The sequence below is a fragment of the Centroberyx affinis genome, unplaced genomic scaffold, assembly GCF_046629955.1.
Source record: "Centroberyx affinis isolate AG114_WGS23_722 - 3 ecotype Tasmania unplaced genomic scaffold, CSIRO-AGI_Caff_v1 ptg000043l_1, whole genome shotgun sequence".
NCBI classification, from domain to species: domain Eukaryota; kingdom Metazoa; phylum Chordata; class Actinopteri; order Beryciformes; family Berycidae; genus Centroberyx; species Centroberyx affinis.
Window position 1 is genome coordinate 159,370 of NW_027278756.1, and position 18,251 is coordinate 177,620.

The 18,251-nt window shown below is 41.7% G+C and overlaps 2 protein-coding genes across 6 annotated transcripts in view; both read right to left on the minus strand.

Moving 5' to 3' along the window:
- Nucleotides 1–379: 379 nt before the first annotated feature.
- LOC139642365 (secretory carrier-associated membrane protein 2-like) lies at nt 380–11,349 on the minus strand. Of its 5 annotated transcripts, XM_071517200.1 has the most exons (10): nt 9,846–9,980; nt 8,827–8,892; nt 8,553–8,639; nt 7,451–7,459; nt 7,153–7,282; nt 6,400–6,528; nt 5,371–5,530; nt 4,769–4,870; nt 4,064–4,181; nt 380–2,815 (listed from the first exon to the last, which is right to left on the minus strand). In XM_071517200.1, the coding sequence occupies exons 1-10, from the start codon at nt 9,900–9,902 to the stop codon at nt 2,669–2,671; spliced, it is 1,005 nt and encodes a 334-aa protein (XP_071373301.1). In that variant the 5' UTR covers nt 9,903–9,980; the 3' UTR covers nt 380–2,668. The 5 variants fall into 5 exon arrangements, with proteins under 5 accessions (XP_071373301.1, XP_071373308.1, XP_071373293.1 ...); XM_071517207.1 differs by lacking the exons at nt 7,451–7,459; nt 9,846–9,980 and adding an exon at nt 11,219–11,349 and having other exon boundaries at nt 8,815–8,892; XM_071517192.1 differs by lacking the exon at nt 7,451–7,459 and having other exon boundaries at nt 6,400–6,522; nt 7,156–7,282.
- Nucleotides 11,350–11,854: 505 nt separating this feature from the next.
- Nucleotides 11,855–18,251, minus strand: part of myo9aa (myosin IXAa) — a 113,111-nt gene continuing 106,714 nt past the window's right edge. Inside the window, exons 38-47 of the mRNA XM_071517154.1 lie at nt 17,933–17,994; nt 17,445–17,637; nt 17,172–17,300; nt 16,509–16,614; nt 16,269–16,400; nt 15,907–16,030; nt 14,237–14,445; nt 13,854–13,996; nt 13,272–13,487; nt 11,855–13,190 (exon numbers count right to left, since the gene is read on the minus strand). Of these exons, the coding sequence (XP_071373255.1) occupies nt 12,976–13,190; nt 13,272–13,487; nt 13,854–13,996; nt 14,237–14,445; nt 15,907–16,030; nt 16,269–16,400; nt 16,509–16,614; nt 17,172–17,300; nt 17,445–17,637; nt 17,933–17,994 (1,529 nt within the window). The 3' untranslated portion in view covers nt 11,855–12,975. The remainder of the gene's footprint in view (nt 13,191–13,271; nt 13,488–13,853; nt 13,997–14,236; nt 14,446–15,906; nt 16,031–16,268; nt 16,401–16,508; nt 16,615–17,171; nt 17,301–17,444; nt 17,638–17,932; nt 17,995–18,251) is intronic.

The following is an 18,251-nucleotide window of genomic DNA, read 5'->3' on the forward strand; positions in this document are numbered from 1 at the left end:
CACCGCCTGGCCTAAGGGGGCGCTACCATGTTTGTTTACTTGATGAGTTTTGCCAAAAACTGGGGAATGAAGCATCTCACGGCTGCGTTCCAAGATTCAAAATAACACTGATTGGCCCAAGAGGGCACTACGATTACAGCTCAAAACAAGGTGACATATTTGTTACCGATTGTCCCAGACTTCATCATTCATGGGGGACAACATGTTTACTGTTGCCTTGTCACCGATTGGTCCAGAGGGGGTCTGCATCACCCATGGGGTACATGTTTACTGTTGCCTTGTTTATGCTTTGTTTTTTTGCGTTGTACCACTAGATCCCAGGGAAATGTAACATTCTTTACTTAGCTTAAACAAAGTCCCAATCTTCAAAAGAGAATCTAGCAATTTATTCAATATTAAGGTCAACGAGAACCAATTTCCAACAGATACATAAATTTGACCCCTCCAATAAAAGGTATTTTAAATAGGTCACCAGTATGTACAGCATAACTTAATACACATTCTGATTGTCAAAGGGAAACTCCACCATAAAACATTTTCTCTGGAAAGAATAACAAAAACAGTCAATATTGTAGACAGTAGAAGAGAGGCTGATCAAAATCAGATGAAACTCTAATTTGGCCTTGTGCCAAATCCCCACACAAATATTGGTACATCTGCTAAAAAGCACTGAGGTTACACCTAAACAAACAGTGAATCAGAGTGATACAGTAACGAAAAATCTCATTTTGACAGTGTATATTCACAATTAAAAGTGTAAATAAATAAGGAGGAGCTAGTGTAAGTAAATAGTAATACAGCTAGCTTACTGTACCTGCTGTGACTAAGACTGCAACATGTTCATTAATACATTTCAAATGTCAGTGTTGTGGTGACTTTTGTTTGCACTGCAGTTCCTATGGCTGCAAACTTACTTCAGACAAATGGTCATCAATAGATGAATTAAATGTTCTTTCAGCTCATTAATTCACTCACGTCACTTTATTAGTAAATATGTATACTTTCTCTACCATTTAATTACTTGAGCCTTCTTTTCAGTAGTTTACACTACAGCAGCTTCACATAAATAAACCATAAAATACCCAATCTTTAATTCTATCACAGTATAGCTCCATACTATGACAGAAAATAACAGTACAGTATTATGAACAACTCAACACGATGTCCCAACTTTCCTGTCAGTGTACCATTTCAGTTAAATCATCATGTCTTCATTTGACCATCTTAAGATGTCTTTGTCTCACTTCATCTAGTTCAGTAACCTGATTAAACAGTAAAAAGAAAAACCTTCATCCCTTCACCCTTCATTAATAATCAGCTTATTCTATACAGTACTAGACACATGAAAACTTAAAAAAAAAACTGCTGAATATTTTCAAACAGTGAGCAATACATTCAGACATACAGCAATTCCTTTTATCAGTAGTGTAACACGTTCTATTATTTAAGTGTATTGACCTTTGATTCTCACTTCCATACAATTTTCAGCCCACATCCCATTTTGAAGGCGTCCAGACAAAGGAGCCACTTGCCTGAGAGGAGAGTTAAGTTGAAAGGAATCACAACATAGTATTATAAAGAGTATTAAAGTGTGTATAAGGCAGAATGATAGATTGGTTACCCTGGAGAGTGCTACATGCTGCCGTAATGATACAGTAAAAATATGAGTACATTATAAAAGGGATTAATCATTCACTGGCAGCAAAACATTCTCACGTCAAGTTTGCTTTATACAAACCTTTTGTGCAGACACAGTGTTTGCACTTGAGACCCGGGTTCATTTTAGACCTATACATTATTTCTACAGTAACAGTTAAAGATAGCACAGTCCTAATACTTTTCAACAGCACCCTTTTACCCACAGACAAAAAAACAGTGACAGGATTTAGATAAATGTACTTTCCCCAAACCCCAGCCCTTTTCAGTAGTGCACCTCAGATGTTTTTACACTGTTATATATCATCAGTCTGTGATGCTCAATGCGTGTAGGAGTTATTTTGCGATGAAGTGATGTAATTAATCTTTTTGTTGTACCCACTTTTCCTCAACCTGCCTCACCTAATTCTACTTCAGTTGGTGATTTCCTACATTTCCCAGAATGCCTTTCGACAACCCCCAGAGAACGGGTGTGAGCTTGTTGCATTCAGCTGTGGGTTATGCCTGTAGCTGGAGAGAGCGATAACGATAGTACCATATCGACATTCTGGGCAAGTAATCATATGCAGGGACTACTAACCTGTTATCTCTATTAACCCTCCCTTCAAATTTTGGTTAGTGAAGAGTGAAGAAAAACTCACTAGACTGATCTGTGGAGCATTAGGTGGCGTTCACATGAGCAGTTGTGATTCGATAAAAAGGACACTATCCCATGTATTTCAATCAGACCAGTGCGTTGACATGGATTGACGGAGCGCAGTGCGTGAAAATATCGCAACCCAGTCCGTCAAAAAACTAGAAACTAGTTGAACTTTTGACGGAGCGCAGGTAAACGTCATCTGCTAACAGACATCTTTTTTTTTTTTTTATATATATATACACATAATTTCAATAAATAAGTAAACCCCCATATAAAAATGAGAAGCCACTGAAGAGTATTGGGACATGGCTATGTTGGTGAAAGAAGAGACTAGTTGGAAGTGTTAAGTATCCTGGGAAAGGTTGTGCGATCCTAGTTCCCCTGGAAGGCTCCCTGGGCAGCGGAGGTGGCGGCGCTGGTCGCAGCGGTCTGGAAGGTTCGGTTGGTCAGGACGCCCTGGGAGAACTCCAGCTGGGCCTTGGTGAAGCTGGCCCCCGTCCTGCGGTACTTAGAGTGGACCTGGATGAATGGGAAGAGGGACACAGGTTAGTCACCTATAGGCTCCACCCCACTGAAGTATTTTCAGAATGAGACAACATTTTGAAACAGTTCCTATACAGTTCAGTCCATGGTAGGGCTGGGCAATATATCGATATTATATCGATATCGTGATATGAGACTAGATATCGTCTTAGATTTTGGATATCGTAATATCGTGATATGGCATAAGTGTTGTCTTTTCCTGGTTTTAAAGGCTGCATTACAGTAAAGTGATGTAATTTTCTGAACTTACCAGACTGTTCTAGCTGTTCTATTATTTGCCTTTACCCACTTAGTCATTATATCCACATTACTGATGATTATTTATCAAAAATATCATTGTGTAAATATTTTGTGAAAGCACCAATAGTCATCCCTACAATATTGTTGCAATATCGATATTGAGGTATTTGGTCAAAAATATCGTGATATTTGATTTTGTCCATATCACCCAGTCCTAGTCCATGGTATACTTGCTGTAGAAACAAATCTCAGCAGGTGTGCATCGACAACATTTGCAGAAAAAACGAAGCACCACATTGGCTTCAGACTCCACAGAGTGTGCAGGCTTGCTGGACGAAGTAGTCAAATTTCGTCGCACACTGGCCATCAGCTTGTAACTGTCTGCAATTTGTCTAAAATGTCATAATTAGTTGTGTTGACTTTTGGAAAAGCATCTCAATTTCTGCACAATTATGACGGATCAAACGGCTTTGAAATCTAAATCCTCATATTCCCTCAGCACTTTCACCACAGCTGTTGTTGTTGTTGTTTTGAGTTTTTGTCACTGCTATTTTCGGTCTCCCTTGGTTATGGTTACCTCTTTAATCTTCATGCACCCACACTGATGTGGAGTATAAATAAACAATATGAAGTTGCAGTGAATATACACAAATTTGTATTCAGCACCATTTTTGACTGTGTTTCTATTTTAGGCAAGTTTGGCTTCAGTGTCAGTATACTGCTGCCTTTAGTTTTGTTGCCATCATATGCACAGTATAGACTGCAAGGTGTGCAGTCCTATACACTAAAATAACACAATGTGCCACTGTACCATCCTTTCTCATGAGGCTGTCAAACTGCTTAGCATTGTGTGGCTCACTTCACCCACCAGGAGAGAGAGGGTGCATTAAACTTTAAATGGTAACCAATTCAACTGCAAAGTACATCACATGGATATTCACATTTTCAAAAAAAAGAATTTGTAGAATGTTTATGCTACTACACCATTTTCAGTAGGATGATGGCCAGGGTAGCATTAACGGTGAAGAAGCCTGCCACCACCATCATGACCACAGCCACAGGCAGGTTGCTACCAATCATGGAGATGGAGGAGATCCAGCCACTGTCAACAGCACAGACACAAACACAAATGACTGTGTGTTGTTTCACACTTTCACTACAGAGAATGTGTACTGTTCATCAACACGGTATACAACAGCATTTGTTTGGTGTTAAAGAATAGCACTGACAAAAGTTATAAACCATGCACAACAAAATTCTTCATATAACCAAATGGAGCCAACATTCTAAACTACAGCAGTGACCAATGGAAGCATGAGGCTTGAAAATGTGAATGATGGAGAATTGAAAAGCCTACTATATGAAGGAGAAAAGGAGCCCAGAGAGAGAAGATCCACACACCTACAAAGTAGACCCCCAGACAAGTTAGGGCAGCAGGAATCTGTCAAAGAGACGGCAAGAGAGGAGATCCAGGACAGGATCCATACACACACACACACACACACACAGGCGTGAATAGAGAAACACAAACCCATGCATACCCACATCTAAATCTACCCCAAGCAGAACGCACACACTTTATTCTCACTAATGAAAACAGTTACATGCATCACACCTCACAGCACACATTCAGGCTTTCACCCAACATGTGGATGATGATTCAGTCTGAGGCCAAAGGCTCCCACTGACCTGTTGCCCCACTTGGGGATCCCCACAGTCTGGATGATGTACACTGCCACTTGGAAGAAAAACACAAAAAAGAAGAAAAAGAAGCTGAAGGAGCTGTCAGACCTGGGGAGGAAAAATAAAACACACATAATGACATGTTATTAATGTAATTTAAGATTGAATTGATTTATTTATTACCATATAATTTCTATCAAGGAGACTCACAAAAGAGCACAGCTGCTGTGTAAATGTCACAAAAATTGAGAAGAGACTACTTTAACAAAATGATTTTTGTTATGAAAGCAAAATTCATTTCAGGAAAACATTTAAGTGTTTATTGATTTTTCGACCTACACCGACAAAAAGGTAGCACCTCTAACCCCTCTGGTTGAGAAATGGCTTGGGCTCTGGGGGCGTTCACAAAGTTTTATTCATGTTTATATAAAAAAAAAACACACTGTTAACTTGTCTGCCCACACATCTCCCTGATTAAACTGCTTGTACAACAAAACAGTTACATGTTCAGCTAGTACTGTATGCAGTGGCATACAAGCAATATTTCACCATCATATCAATATGTATTGAGAAAACAAACAAAGCAGTGGGTTGGTAAGACAGCGTACCTGAAGGCCTTGTAGACGGGTCTGTACCAGCAGATGAAGGCGACAGGAGTGAAGAGGATGAACCAGAGGATGGACAGACCGAAGTCCACGCCGTACTGAGAGTCTGCTGTGAAGTAGGCCAGGCAGGCCAGCACGTTCAGGAAGAGCGTGGCGCTGTGGACTGGAGACACACAGGGAACCAATGAGCTGCACTGAAGACGGCGGACTGGGAAGCGCCATTATAGGGGAAACTAGGGAGAGGTTTAAAGTAAACCTGGTTCATCTGAAGCACAAAGGTGTGAACCAAACAGAACAAAATTAAAAGCAAGATATGAAAATATATACTGAACGTGCGTAACTGTTGGAATTTCCTTGTTGATAGTGTTGATCAGTGTTGTCAACATTTCATTTTCTCATATAACCTCCACACCTGAAAGCTTTGGATATATTTAATTTTAACTTTTTACCTCTGTACTAGGTAAAAAGTCTAGATTTTGACCGATAGGTATTTTATAGAAAAATCACCACACACTTGACTACTATCTTTGCTAAGGTGCTAAAGGCCAAAATAAATCAAAATAAAGGATCAAAACATCTGCACACTTAGGTCCATGTGAGTTTCTCTACTTTTACCTATATGACCTGTATTTTAACAAGATTTAGAGTCTAACAGCCCCATGACGTTGAATTTTGTGTAAAAAAAAAAAACATCCCTGCCAGAAATCGAACTCAGGTCTCCCACTTGAGAGTCTGCAGTCTAACTCCTTGTGGGCCACGTGACCCATAAAGTGGTGAACAGAGCGACCGACTGACAATGCCATCCATAGAGGAAAGCTCCAAAAAAGGAAAGGTGAAAAATATAAAGCTAAAAAAAATCCTTGTGTCCATGAACCCGGAATACAACACCATAGGTGTCACCTGGATTAGTTTTCATACTGTCAGCACCTGGCAACTACAGCAGGTCATCCAAACTATCAGTGACTACACTTTTATTTTCCAACATAATATTAACTGTTGTGTAAGGAGGTCAGTTTTGCGGGGTGTACTCACACATCCAGAGGTAGTACATTCTCTTGCAGATCCTGCGGTACTCCTCGGGGATCTCCTCCTCAAAGTCCTGGTAGAAGCAGGGGTTCACAGGCAGGAACTTGGGGAGCGGTGGCCAGTTGTTTTCTCTGGCTGACACACAAACATTTCACAACTGGATTCACATTTTGACAGCGGGCAAATTCTTATGGTTCACACGTATGTAGTATGTATACATGATGTAACTACTTAGAATGCCACTGTACAGAGACTGAGCGCCAGTTCAAATAAGACTACATACTCCCATCAGCTAGAGGAAGGAGTAAAGTACTGTCCATCTGACTATATATATGTATAACAACATGGCTAATCTTATTATACAGCAGATTAGAAAAAGCTGTATAGTGTTTGAATGGTGTACTTCAGAACCAGTAAGATAATTATTTTCATTATCGATTAATCTATTGATTATTTTCAGATTAAATGATAACTCATCTAGTCTATAAAATGTCAAAAATAATGACAAATGCCCATTACTAGTTACCAGAGCCCGAAGTGATTCTTAACATTGTTTAATTAGTCTGACCAGCAGCCAAAAAAATCCAAAGTATTCATTTTATAATGATTTGAAACAGAGAAAAGCTGCACATCTTAGCACGTGAAGCTGTGCCAGCAAATGTTTGGCATTTTTACTTGAAAATGAATCGATTATAATTTGAATAATCGACTCATTTTCTGTTGATCGATTAATCAGCTCATCGTTTCAGCACTACTCACCACCAGCGTTTAGTGCTCTGCCTATAGTTCTGTTCTGCAGCTCCTGCTCTTTCCGCTCGAGCTCCGCCGCTTTCTTCTCCAGCTCCTCCTGCTGTTTGATCAGGTTGGCCTGGGCGGCAGTCGCAGTCGCCTGGTGGATGATGGAAGAGCGACAACACTGTATGCAGCATCTTCACCGCTTCATTGCAATTCCCTGCCATGTTTTTCCCCCAAATTATCTCTGTGATGGGAAATTAATTTCTCGCCTGTATGCGCTGTAAGTAAGACAGCAGCTCCTAAGACTGAATTTTACCAAGACTTGGGGACCCTTCTGAAACTTGGAGCGCATGGAAACACTCCTGTATTGTAAGCATCTGCCCTGCTGAAGTGTCCTTGAGCAAGACACTGAACTGCAACCGGCTGCTGTTCTGTAGCTGACCCTGACCTCTGACCTCCCTGACAAACTCCTACAGGCATCACCAGCACAGCCATGAAAATATAGAAACAGCACAAACAATGTATTCTAATTGTAGAACTTCCAGGAACACAAAACATCTTCAGAGCTTCAGGCTTCAGAGGAACAGCAGACACATGATAATGGTGTTTTGTGCTAAATTCTATTTTGATGATTTCATTTCCACTGTTCACAATTCACTTTACACCAGACTCGCTGTTGTTGACTTGCTGAACATTAACCAATGTCTGCTGAAGGTCATAACTAAGATTTGACACATTTATTTAAAAAGTATTTAGACATACTGTATATGCCTACCTGCATGATAGTTCAATAACTACTTATGTTTCACAGTCCAGAATTTAGCACTGTTCACACAATGCTATGAAGCATGTTCCCTAAAGCCTTTGAGTAGAAGCATCCTAAGCATTTTATTTCTCTAGAAATACCATTCGTTAATAAGCAAGTGGTACATACTTCTCAATTGTGAGTGGTAGTCCAACAGACACCATGTACTAAACGGACATTTTGAAACTGTCAGGAATAGTTTGATAACAAATTTGTATACATATTATCCTTCAGGCAGCTATTATTCAGTTCTTTACTTGCTTACTTGCTTACTTTCTCAGTGCTCAATCATACCTGCATATCTTACAGCCCTCTTGTACTGACTCGTTTTTTGGTCCCAACTACTATCTTGCCTTTAATTATTAACTAGATTGAAGCAAATTTAAAGTCAAAACAGCGGTGTGTCATTGGTGTCCTCATCTTCCTCCTTCTTGGACACTCAGAGCCACTATGAACTCCCACTGAGGGATTTGTCCACAGTAACCCTATGAACTGGTGAATTAATGTCTACTGATGTTTCAAAATGGCTGAATCTCACCCCTTCTTATTCCAAATCCTTCATTTGGGTGTGTGTGTGTGTGTGTGTGTGTGTGTGTGTGTGTGTGTGTGTGTTGCTCACCTGTATGCTCTGCTCCACTGAGGTCTGTAGTACAGCAGGTTGAGATGCAGCAGCAGAGATGGGGATGGTCGTGGTGGAGTGGTTTTCCTGTGAAACAAATTGAAGCGCATCCAATACTGCTTTTTGAATCATTAAGTTTCCACCTAATGATTGCACATGCATCATATTAGTAGATATTGGTATTAGCATCACAAGACGTCTCAGTGAACATGTGCTTGTGCCATATCAACTATCAAAAGGTGAAAAAACCAGAGGCGCTAACCATTCCAGTTGCTGAAAATGGGTTGAATTCCCCAACGGTTTCAGTCATTCCGCTGGTGGCTTGTGTGACTGAGGCATCCTGAAACAGAGAGACCACAGGCAGGCTTGATAACTTGGTGTTATTATGTACTGTTGAGAGGCCCTGGCCCCTAAAACTCTTTATTTGGTGCTCAGTGTGCAGCAGGCAGCGTCTCAGAGAGTCCAGCCCCTCCAGGAGTCTCACGCTACGTTAAGTATTAATAGACTCCTGGCCTTGGGGAAATTTTGTCTCAGTGAAGACACAATTTCTTGGTTTTGAACAAACAAAAAGTGTTCTTACTTCAAACAAATGCTTCACATAGGGATACACTATGTTGGCCCACATCTACTGTGGCCTATAGCTATTAGATCTGAAAACACAAGGACATGATCTCATATTTACAGTGGCTTAATGTATAGTGAAGGTTAAAAAAAAAAGTAATAATAAATGCATTTATCAAAACAGAGTTCGAAAATGCTTTACAAGATAGTTAAAACCGTGAACAGAAAGAGAGATGGAGTGCTAAAGGGCAAATGCACATAACTAAAACAACACTAAAAAGAAAATATGCTTTGTTGTTCAGGTAAAAGGAAGCCTAAATGAGCGCCTTTAAAACCCTTTTCGGCATTTAGCATCAGGATTTCAAAATTATACTCTGGATAATGGACAAAAACCTTTTGGTTTCGTTCAATGGCGCGATGAAGAGAGTCCCACTTGGTGATGGTCAGATATCAGCAGGCACCTGCAGGCCTGCTCACCTGCTCAGGTGAGTCCATCGTCCCACACACCGACAAAACACCTGTCCCACCAGTTATCCTCACAAACACAATTGGATCGCAACTTGTCAAACTTCATGATAATGTCGATTCTGAGCCAGGAAATGCTGAGGCCAAACCCAGCAACCAACCAAACAGGTTTTGGTTGCAGCATATCTTTTTACAGCCTTTACTAAGACGCAAAAGGCTTTTTAAAAAGAGTCAGCTCGCGCATGACGGTGTGAATGAGAGTCTCACCTGGAAAGGATTCACATCCACCGGATCTACGAAGGGGTTGCTGTCAAATCCCGACATGTTTAGGGAAAGTTTATCTTGCCTGAAATAAACAAAACGACAGCTCCTGTCTCCCCCGTGGCTGCTGCTCCTGCTCTTGCTGGTGCTGTGACACTGGGCCTCTGCGCATGCGTCACTCGATAGGTGGACTGCGTCACCAGAGGCAGTCCTGAGTCATTTCTAATCAATTAGCTTTATTTTTAGAAATAAGTTCAATTTGGTTTCAAACGTGTGGTTCTCGTGATAGACTAAATTACATCCATCCATTCCTGATTTAATAGAAGCTCTACTTCACTATGGTAACCGAGCTACTGTTTTCACTTTATACTGTCTTTTGTCCTGTAATGACACGGTTCAAGTTAGACATTTAGTTGCCTTCAGGTGCTTTCAGGAATATGGCAATTACGAGTTGAGCGCACATAAACGACGGAAGTGGATAGGACTGGGAAAGTTGGATTTTTCCATGATACCAGAAACGCCGAGACATTTAGGGAGTCGAGAGCAGTGGAGCCGAGTCAGCAATTCAGTTCAAGTCAATGCATAAATCAACTTTGGGCTAATAAATCAATTAAAAAATAATTTGCCTGATGCACATTTTCTCCTCTTCATTATGCCGCTGCAACATAAGGTGGTTACTTGTGTTACAGGGTAAATTTTATTAAAATTTCCTACATACAGCACCTTGAATACGAGAGCCAAAAGCCGATTACGAGGCGCACTTGAAGGCAGCATTTATGTCAACCAGAGCCCCAGATTCTGCTGCGAGGTTTTCGTCCAGGCTACATGTTATTCTTCTCGCTTCCCTGAAAGCCTTGGGATTTAAGATTTTACTGATCACTTTCGAGGCTGGCGAGGCCTAGTTACACCTCACAACTTTAACTCTTTATGAGCAGCTGCATAGGCTGATTTCATTATTATAATTGACAATAATAATATATTCATAAATTATAATAAATACACTTGCCAAAACCATGCCAAAACAAAATTAGGTATTTTTTCTTTACATAGGAGGTATGTCATGGGAAGCGTTTCAATAGCTGTCATTTCAGAAGTAGGCTAGACCATGAATGTAAACATTTTATTGCAAACATGTCTACTTTCACCAGAGGCGATTCAAAATGGGCTCCCAACCACTGACTGTGTCATCTTCATATTAAAGAAAAATGCAGCAGACACATGACCCCCTTGGTTGAGCAACAGTTACTCTTGTAAGCTCAACAGTCAAAAGGCTTTTTTTAGGAGAGAGGAGCAGCACTTGAAGGATGGAAAAATGGAGAGAGAGAAAGAGAGAGAGAGGCCAGGCAGCTACACAAGAAAACACAAGGAGCTCAAATTACCTGTCCGTCTAAGAGGAAGAAGAGGCGTAAACTCGAGATCTGATTTCATTTCCTGGAAGGAGGCAATAGATTTCCAAAGCAACACCGAGGCGTTCCGGCACTAAAATTAAACATCAAACCCGTACTTATCAAACCTTTTGATGATAAGGTTGGTGTAGCACAGCTGTGTGGAGGGCCCGCCCCATCTGTGAATAGTAGTGGAAACATTGGCCTAAGATATTCAAAAAGCCTAGGTCAGCTCAGAGGTGGGGCCCATTGCCAGCACAATAGTTTTGTGCAGCTTGGTTAAATATACCAGTCATACCAATCATACCGGAGAGTGACTATGAACTCATTCGTTCTGCAGTGATCTGACTGATGACTTTGAATCATTGCAATTGGCCAGTGAGAATGTCGGTTCCTCTTGGATTATGTAATACTTTGATTAGTATTTATTTATTAGTGTTTTCTGTCTCAGTGCCAAATATTCAGCTAGAATGTGGCATCTACTTTGCCATTGTTGCCAAGTGCAATTAATAAGAAAGGGTCAACTAGTCCAACACAATTATCTGACATTATTAATAAAACCCACTAACAGTGACAAATGCATATAAATATTCATTAATAAAGACAAAAGACGAGATGATTTTATGTTCTTGTTTGGTTGCTATTGAGCAAACACTGAGAGACAGGGGGTGGGGGTGGGGGAGGGTGGAGTGTAACAACAGGGTTTCAAGAAAAAAAAAATGGCATTTTTGTCCACTATACTGTACATACTGAACTGTACTGTACATTACAATTGTTGTATGGCTGTTAAGCAGTGAATGCAGGGATTTTATACACATCCAACATTCTTTACAGAGCTGGGATCCCCTTGGCTGGAATACACACCAGCTAACTTGGTCCCTTTGATGGCGGTATTTCCCTTGGAGGGGGGAAAAAGCAGCACAAACTTAAAACACATGAAGTGGTTTTCTCACGCACACATACAGTCACGCATGAGCGCACGGCACATGCACACGCACACATAACTCAGCCATTGCCCAAATCCATACATCTCTGTCCAAGATACTCAAAAGATAAATATTTGACTTCAACTACCCAGCAGTTACTGGTGTTCCGGCTTTGTACAGTATTTATACCTGTATAATATAGTTATATAGAATTATAGTTTCTGTGACATTAAAATTTATTAAATAGGCTTAAGGGAAAAAATAAATTTGTAATAACAGAGCAACCACTGCTTACACTGATTGTTATGAACTGTAAACTTATAAAGCAGCTAATGATTGTGAGCTCTCTAAGTTCTCGGAGACTGCACCGTCAGCCTGCCTGATTTCTTCTCGTTCATCGTAGCACACTACTTTCTGCTTTTCAGCTCCGGAACGTTCCCTGATGCCGAGTGGTCTTCCACATATTCCAACATTCCCTTTTCTCTGTCCTCCTGCTCAACGTTGTCTCCGCTTGGCGCCGAGTAAAGAGCTGCCAAGGCACTGTGAGAGCGTGGGTGGCAGCTGAGTCCACAGAAGACGACGAAGCCCTTCCACCGACCGGTTCCTGTCCCTCCGCCAAACGTCTTCCCCCTCTCCCATCTGTGGAGGTGGAAACACTGTACATGGCACTTGGGGGACAATTTCTGCAGACTTTAACAAAGAAAGGCTAAGCAGGAGTGCTTTGAGGAGGGGAGATGGGCCGCCATCGCGCGCCCCCCCGCCCCGGGAGAGCGTGTGTGCTTGCCAGGGAGTTGGATAGGGAGTGCTTTGGTGTCCCAGTGTCCTTCATACCATGAACTCGTTGCTGCCGTACAATACCAGCTGCTGGGGTAAATCTGGCGGGTCCCTGCTGTGGCCACTGCCTTCTCTGGGATGCCTCAGGGTTGAATGCTTGGCCCCCTTAAGTTTCTGTTTGCCCTTGTCCGGATTGAAGGTGCCTCGGCTGGTAAACTGGGGCCTTTCCTCATATGCGGCGTCCTGCTCGGCCGTGGGGCTGCTGTCTAGGCTGTCGTAGCGAGGGGCTTGGGCTTGGGCCTGGGCCTGGGCCTGGGCCTGGGCCTGGGACGAACCCGAGCCTGAACCCGCAGAGGGAGACTTGGAGTGGAAACGAAAGCGCCGGGTGGTGGCAGAGGAGGAAGAGGACGACTGATGGAAGTGTGACGTGGAGGAGAAGGAGGAGACGGTGGAGCAGGAGTCCACAGAGTCCAGGGAGTCCGGCTGCCGTCGGAGAGTGCGGCGTCGGGGGCCTTTCCCCTCGGATCTGCGAGGCCAGGCGCCAGTCAGCATTGGACCTCTCTCTGCAATGGAGAGTTAAGAGTTTTATTTACTTTTTTTTTTTAGGGATGGGATGATATGCTTATCTCACGATACGATTCGGTACACGATATGGGGTTCACGATTCAATACAACCACAATACGATGTAATAAATAAAAGTTCAATGACAACAAAGTATGACTGTGCAGATTTATGTTTATTTCTGAGACACAAATCTTTCTAGCAATGGCACTGGCTTGGATATGTTGTCCCATCCCTACTTTTTTCCCCCTTTCTTCCTTCTTTCATTCCGTCTCAGCAGAATATTACTACACATAGGGAACGCTTGGCAAACAGGTTTAGTGAGTTACTGTACAGTATGTGTTCCTGTATTATGACAGAGACATACCAGAGAAGTCAGAGGTGGTTCCCTCGGAGTCCACGTTGAGGTTTTCAGAGCTGTCGGCTGTACCGATAGATGCCTCTGACTCCAGGGTTTCATCGTCTGATGCTCGTGGCTCCAGGGTCAGCATCTCAAAAGTCAACTCCTCTCTGCAGAGGCAAACATTATCCAGATCAACCAGTGAGCTGAATACATATCATTATACAGGTCAAACAGTGAAAATACACATTCACACACGACTTGTTACCATTATTCCAGAATGTTTTTGTCGACCATACACTCTTTTCTTCCACCACAGTTATTGTTGTCATACACAGTTATGTGGCTTAACAATTTTTCATGTAACATTTCCAGCATGAAAAAGTTTAAGTGTAGTGAAAAGTCTTTACTTCTCTTTCTGCAGGCTTTCGATTTGCTCTGTCAGCACTCTCTCCTCCTGCTGCATGACTGCCTGCTGATGCTCTGACACCTCGGGCTCCAGCCCCGCTCCCTCCTCACCCCCGCTCTCCTCCATCACAGCGTCCGTCACCGATGGTAGCCGGGGACTAACCGGAGGCGAGGGCGTGTTGTAGCTTAGTCGCCGAATATGGCCTTTGCCCTGGGAATTGAATCATGGGAAGTTGTTGTCTTACACTGCATAGATTGTGGCTCAATAAAGGGCCTGATATAAGTTTCATTGGTTCTTGTCTAACACCAACACAACAAGTACAAAGATGACAAGACCTTGATGCGAATATTACATTTGTGGTCTATAAATAAAAGCACTTAACTAGAATTCCAGGAAAACAGCGACACACATTTCAGCACTTTCAGCAAGCAGCTATTTGTTCATACATGCAGTTTCAGAAGCACATAACACGACCAGTCAAGCAAACGACCCATCAAACCTAAAGACGGATACGGCACAATGATATGCAGAACTTTACCTTTTTAGCTGCATTTGGCTGCATAGCGCAAAGGTGAGAAACAAAGAGAATAGGAATCAGTAATGCCAGGTTCTTAGAGGTAATGTTAGTGGTTTTAATAATGCAGTATCAAGATCTGTCAATGCTAGCAACCATTTTTTCCCCCTCATGCCAAATGGCTGCTAATGTACATGTTTATGTGGGAATCCTTACTCTGCTGTTAAAAGTTAAGCCAATAGCAGCAAATTAAGTTTAGAAATCACATAATAGATGGTAGATATTTTCTGGGGAAACGTACAATGAGTACAATTTCTCCCAACAGTTAATGAGAAAATATGTTGCTTATTAGCTTCCACAATTTTATCCTGAGAATGTAATGAGGAAAATAAAATCACATTTGTCAATTTCCTATTTCAGGACTCAAGTGAGATTGAGACATTGGTCCCTGCTTTTCAGATAGTATTTTTCTTAAAAACCCAAAATGATTTGAGTGAACACTGTGATATGAACATGGCAAAAGAGGCTTGGAAATCATCATCACGTGTTTGAGCTGAAAACACAGTCAGAAGCAGACGATCATGGAATATGTTGGCAGTGTGCAGTGTTTGCGTTCCATACTCCACACAGCATAATCTAAATCTAATCAGCAGCAATTGCATGATTACATTATGTCAATGTCTTGAACTTCCATCCACAAGAGACAGTTACAGAACACAGCCTGACAAAGAGGGGGAGATGGAGGAAGACAGAGAGAAAGGGAAACAAAGACTAAGTCATGACTCATGCTATGGGGATGGAGCAGGTAGACGTAACATTAGGAGAGATGAGACAGCATGTGCAGTGATCAGTACCACAACAACATGACCACTAGATGATTGGTTGGGGATGTAATCCACTGTTGTGTGTGTATACATACCGGGGCCAAAGTGCGCGCTATGCTCATAAATCTAACAGCTATTAGTACAGGTTTCTGGGTAAAGGAAAGGAAAGGTTAGGGAGGAGTTATAGCAAAATGACTTAGAAGGAAAACAGGAGCTAGCATAGTACTGAAGGAGTGTTTTAAGATGGTAGTTTTAGCTGTGATTCATAACGAAAGGTAAGGTAAGCACAATCTGGTCTGATAATGGTGGGATTAGTCATATATTTGATCTTACCATTGATCTTCGAATGAGAGTCAGTCTGCACTTGGCCTTGTTCTCAGCAAACTCCAGACTGTTGATGTCCTTCAGTCTGGCTCTGTACTTATTCATCTGTTCGCCAATGATAAGCTCTACACACCTATGGGGAGGCAACAAGAGACAAAGCTACTTTAGTGGGACTGGAAATATTTCCTGGTCACGTTGCAAAATGAGTTAAAGAAGTTTAAGTTTAAAATACAAATAGTATTCATCCAAAAACAAACCCTTATTAGTCCTGTTCCAATTGTTCCACACAGCTTTATTTGTACGTGCGTCACATTTACCCTCAGACAATAAAGTCATAGCACTTATTTGGAACCCATAATGTGTGTTCTTACGCTGTGGTCTTGCCAATGTCCTGGACACTCTGCAGTGGGTCGATGGTGTCAGGACAGCGCAGGATGCAGGGGGCAAACACTATGGCCAAGGCGTTAGCGGACATACGGTTTGTATCCTCTTGTAAGGCAATCCTGGAAGCACAAAATCTGTATTAGAATAGTCTAATAGAGAGGAAATAAAGTAGCTCCGTGCATTAATTCTACTCTGAACATACTCTGACAACAGCATATTTTTATTACCTGACTAGATGGAATATGAGACGTTCCAGGGTGTTTAGGTGAGTTCTGCTTAACTGATCAATAACCGAGTACACGCCTCTGATCACTTCCTTTTTATCCTGCAAACCTGGAGAAGCAAAGACAAACCACACATTTAATTTTATGGCATCCTCTCTAGAACATATCTTCTGCTGTTCACAATATTAACTGAAAGTCTGTACAGATCTCTACACTTTCTCACACAAAGCTAAGAAATGGATTGTAAATAACCAATCATGCCTACATTAGTCTACTACTACTAATTTATTATTCAAAGTAGCATAATGTGATCTCACATATTGTGCAGTGTGTGTATGAAATGTGGTGATGTGACTAGATGTGATTTTTTGTACTTCAACATGTACTTTGTAATTTATTGTATTGTTTGTGCTGTATTTTATGTCGACCTGCCCTGGGACTGCAGATGGAAATTAGCAAATAGCTATAATCTGGTGCAAAGCATCTTTTCTCTCTTCTGAGATCAATGTTCCCTTTTGCACATGGTCCCTGACAAATAAACTTAATAAACTAAACTAAACTGGTCATTGCAAGGCATTTAAGGTATTTTTTCCCTATGGAAATCACAAATCATGTTTAGAAAATTAATTAAATAGAATGAAATAGCTTGGAATTTTGAGTACTTACACATGGCACGTAGAAACTCTTCATACAGCTCAAATGTCATCAAAGGATTGGGCAGGTCTCTCAGCCACTGCTTAAAAACACTAGCGATAACATGGATGTTGTAGTCATCCAGATTCATGTTGTCCACATCTGTATGGAACAAGGGAAAATTAAAAAAATTCAAGCCAACACTTTGAATTAGGATTCACCTTCAGCCATTTTCTTTCTATTTTTGTCTAGCTGGCTTCGCTCACCTATTGTCTATTGTCTTTTGCAGCTGCTAGCAAATATTACCTGTGTCAAGCCCCTGCTTGAGTTCTTTGATCTTATTGGTGGAGCCAGATTTTCGGTAGATTCCCTCGGTGTAGAGGCCGTGCATCTCAATGTAGTTGATGAGCTTCTCCACTACCAGGGGCACCGTCCTCTCGTCGTTGGTCAGACGAGAAACTTCCACTCCGAACTGTCTGGAGGAAAGCTCCGGGTCGAACTGTTCACACACACAAACATATAAACTGTCTCGTAAGCCCACAGACATGCGTGTGTACAGACACATGTACACGGCAACACACACAAACATGTATGTAGACACTTGCAAACAAATATTTAAAAAAAATGGGAAATGAGTTCAAAACAGAAATACACTCAGCCACAGCTAAGGTTTGTCTTTTAAGTGCATTAGGAAACAGAAATAACGCTACAGTACCTATATAATACTAAACCTACAGCAACACAATTGATGTCATGGGATGTTACTGTGCGGGGACACAATATGGCCGACTTACCTTCTTACTGCATTTGGTGGTCATCTTCTGGCAGCACTTTCGGTGGCAGGCGTACCGGCACACTGGATAAACACAGCCAGAGAAACCAGACAAGTCATTCCCATTCTCCACAGAAAGACAGTGCCTCCGCATTATTCATCAAAAAGTTTGGACAAAAGAGAAACGTTATCGCCGGAGAGACCAAAGCGGCAAAGGGGCCGGCATGAAGAAAACATCCTGTGTGAAGAAAGGACAACTGTGTGGGGAAAGCTCTGGAGAGACGGAGCCACAGACCCCATGAGTCCAGTTGAAAACAATCTGATTAGGGCTGAGGAGGGAG

Excerpts from the sequence above, each read along its gene's own strand:
- LOC139642365 (XM_071517176.1), bottom strand. The coding sequence starts at position 9,902 with ATGTCGGGATTTGACAGCAACCCCTTCGTAGATCCGGTGGATGTGAAT. Across the intron at positions 6,529-7,152 it reads CAGAGCACTAAACGCTGGTG|CCAGAGAAAACAACTGGCCA; the intron begins GTGAGTAGTGCT and ends TTTGTGTGTCAG. Across the intron at positions 5,531-6,399 it reads AATGTACTACCTCTGGATGT|TCCACAGCGCCACGCTCTTC; the intron begins GTGAGTACACCC and ends GTGTGTCTCCAG.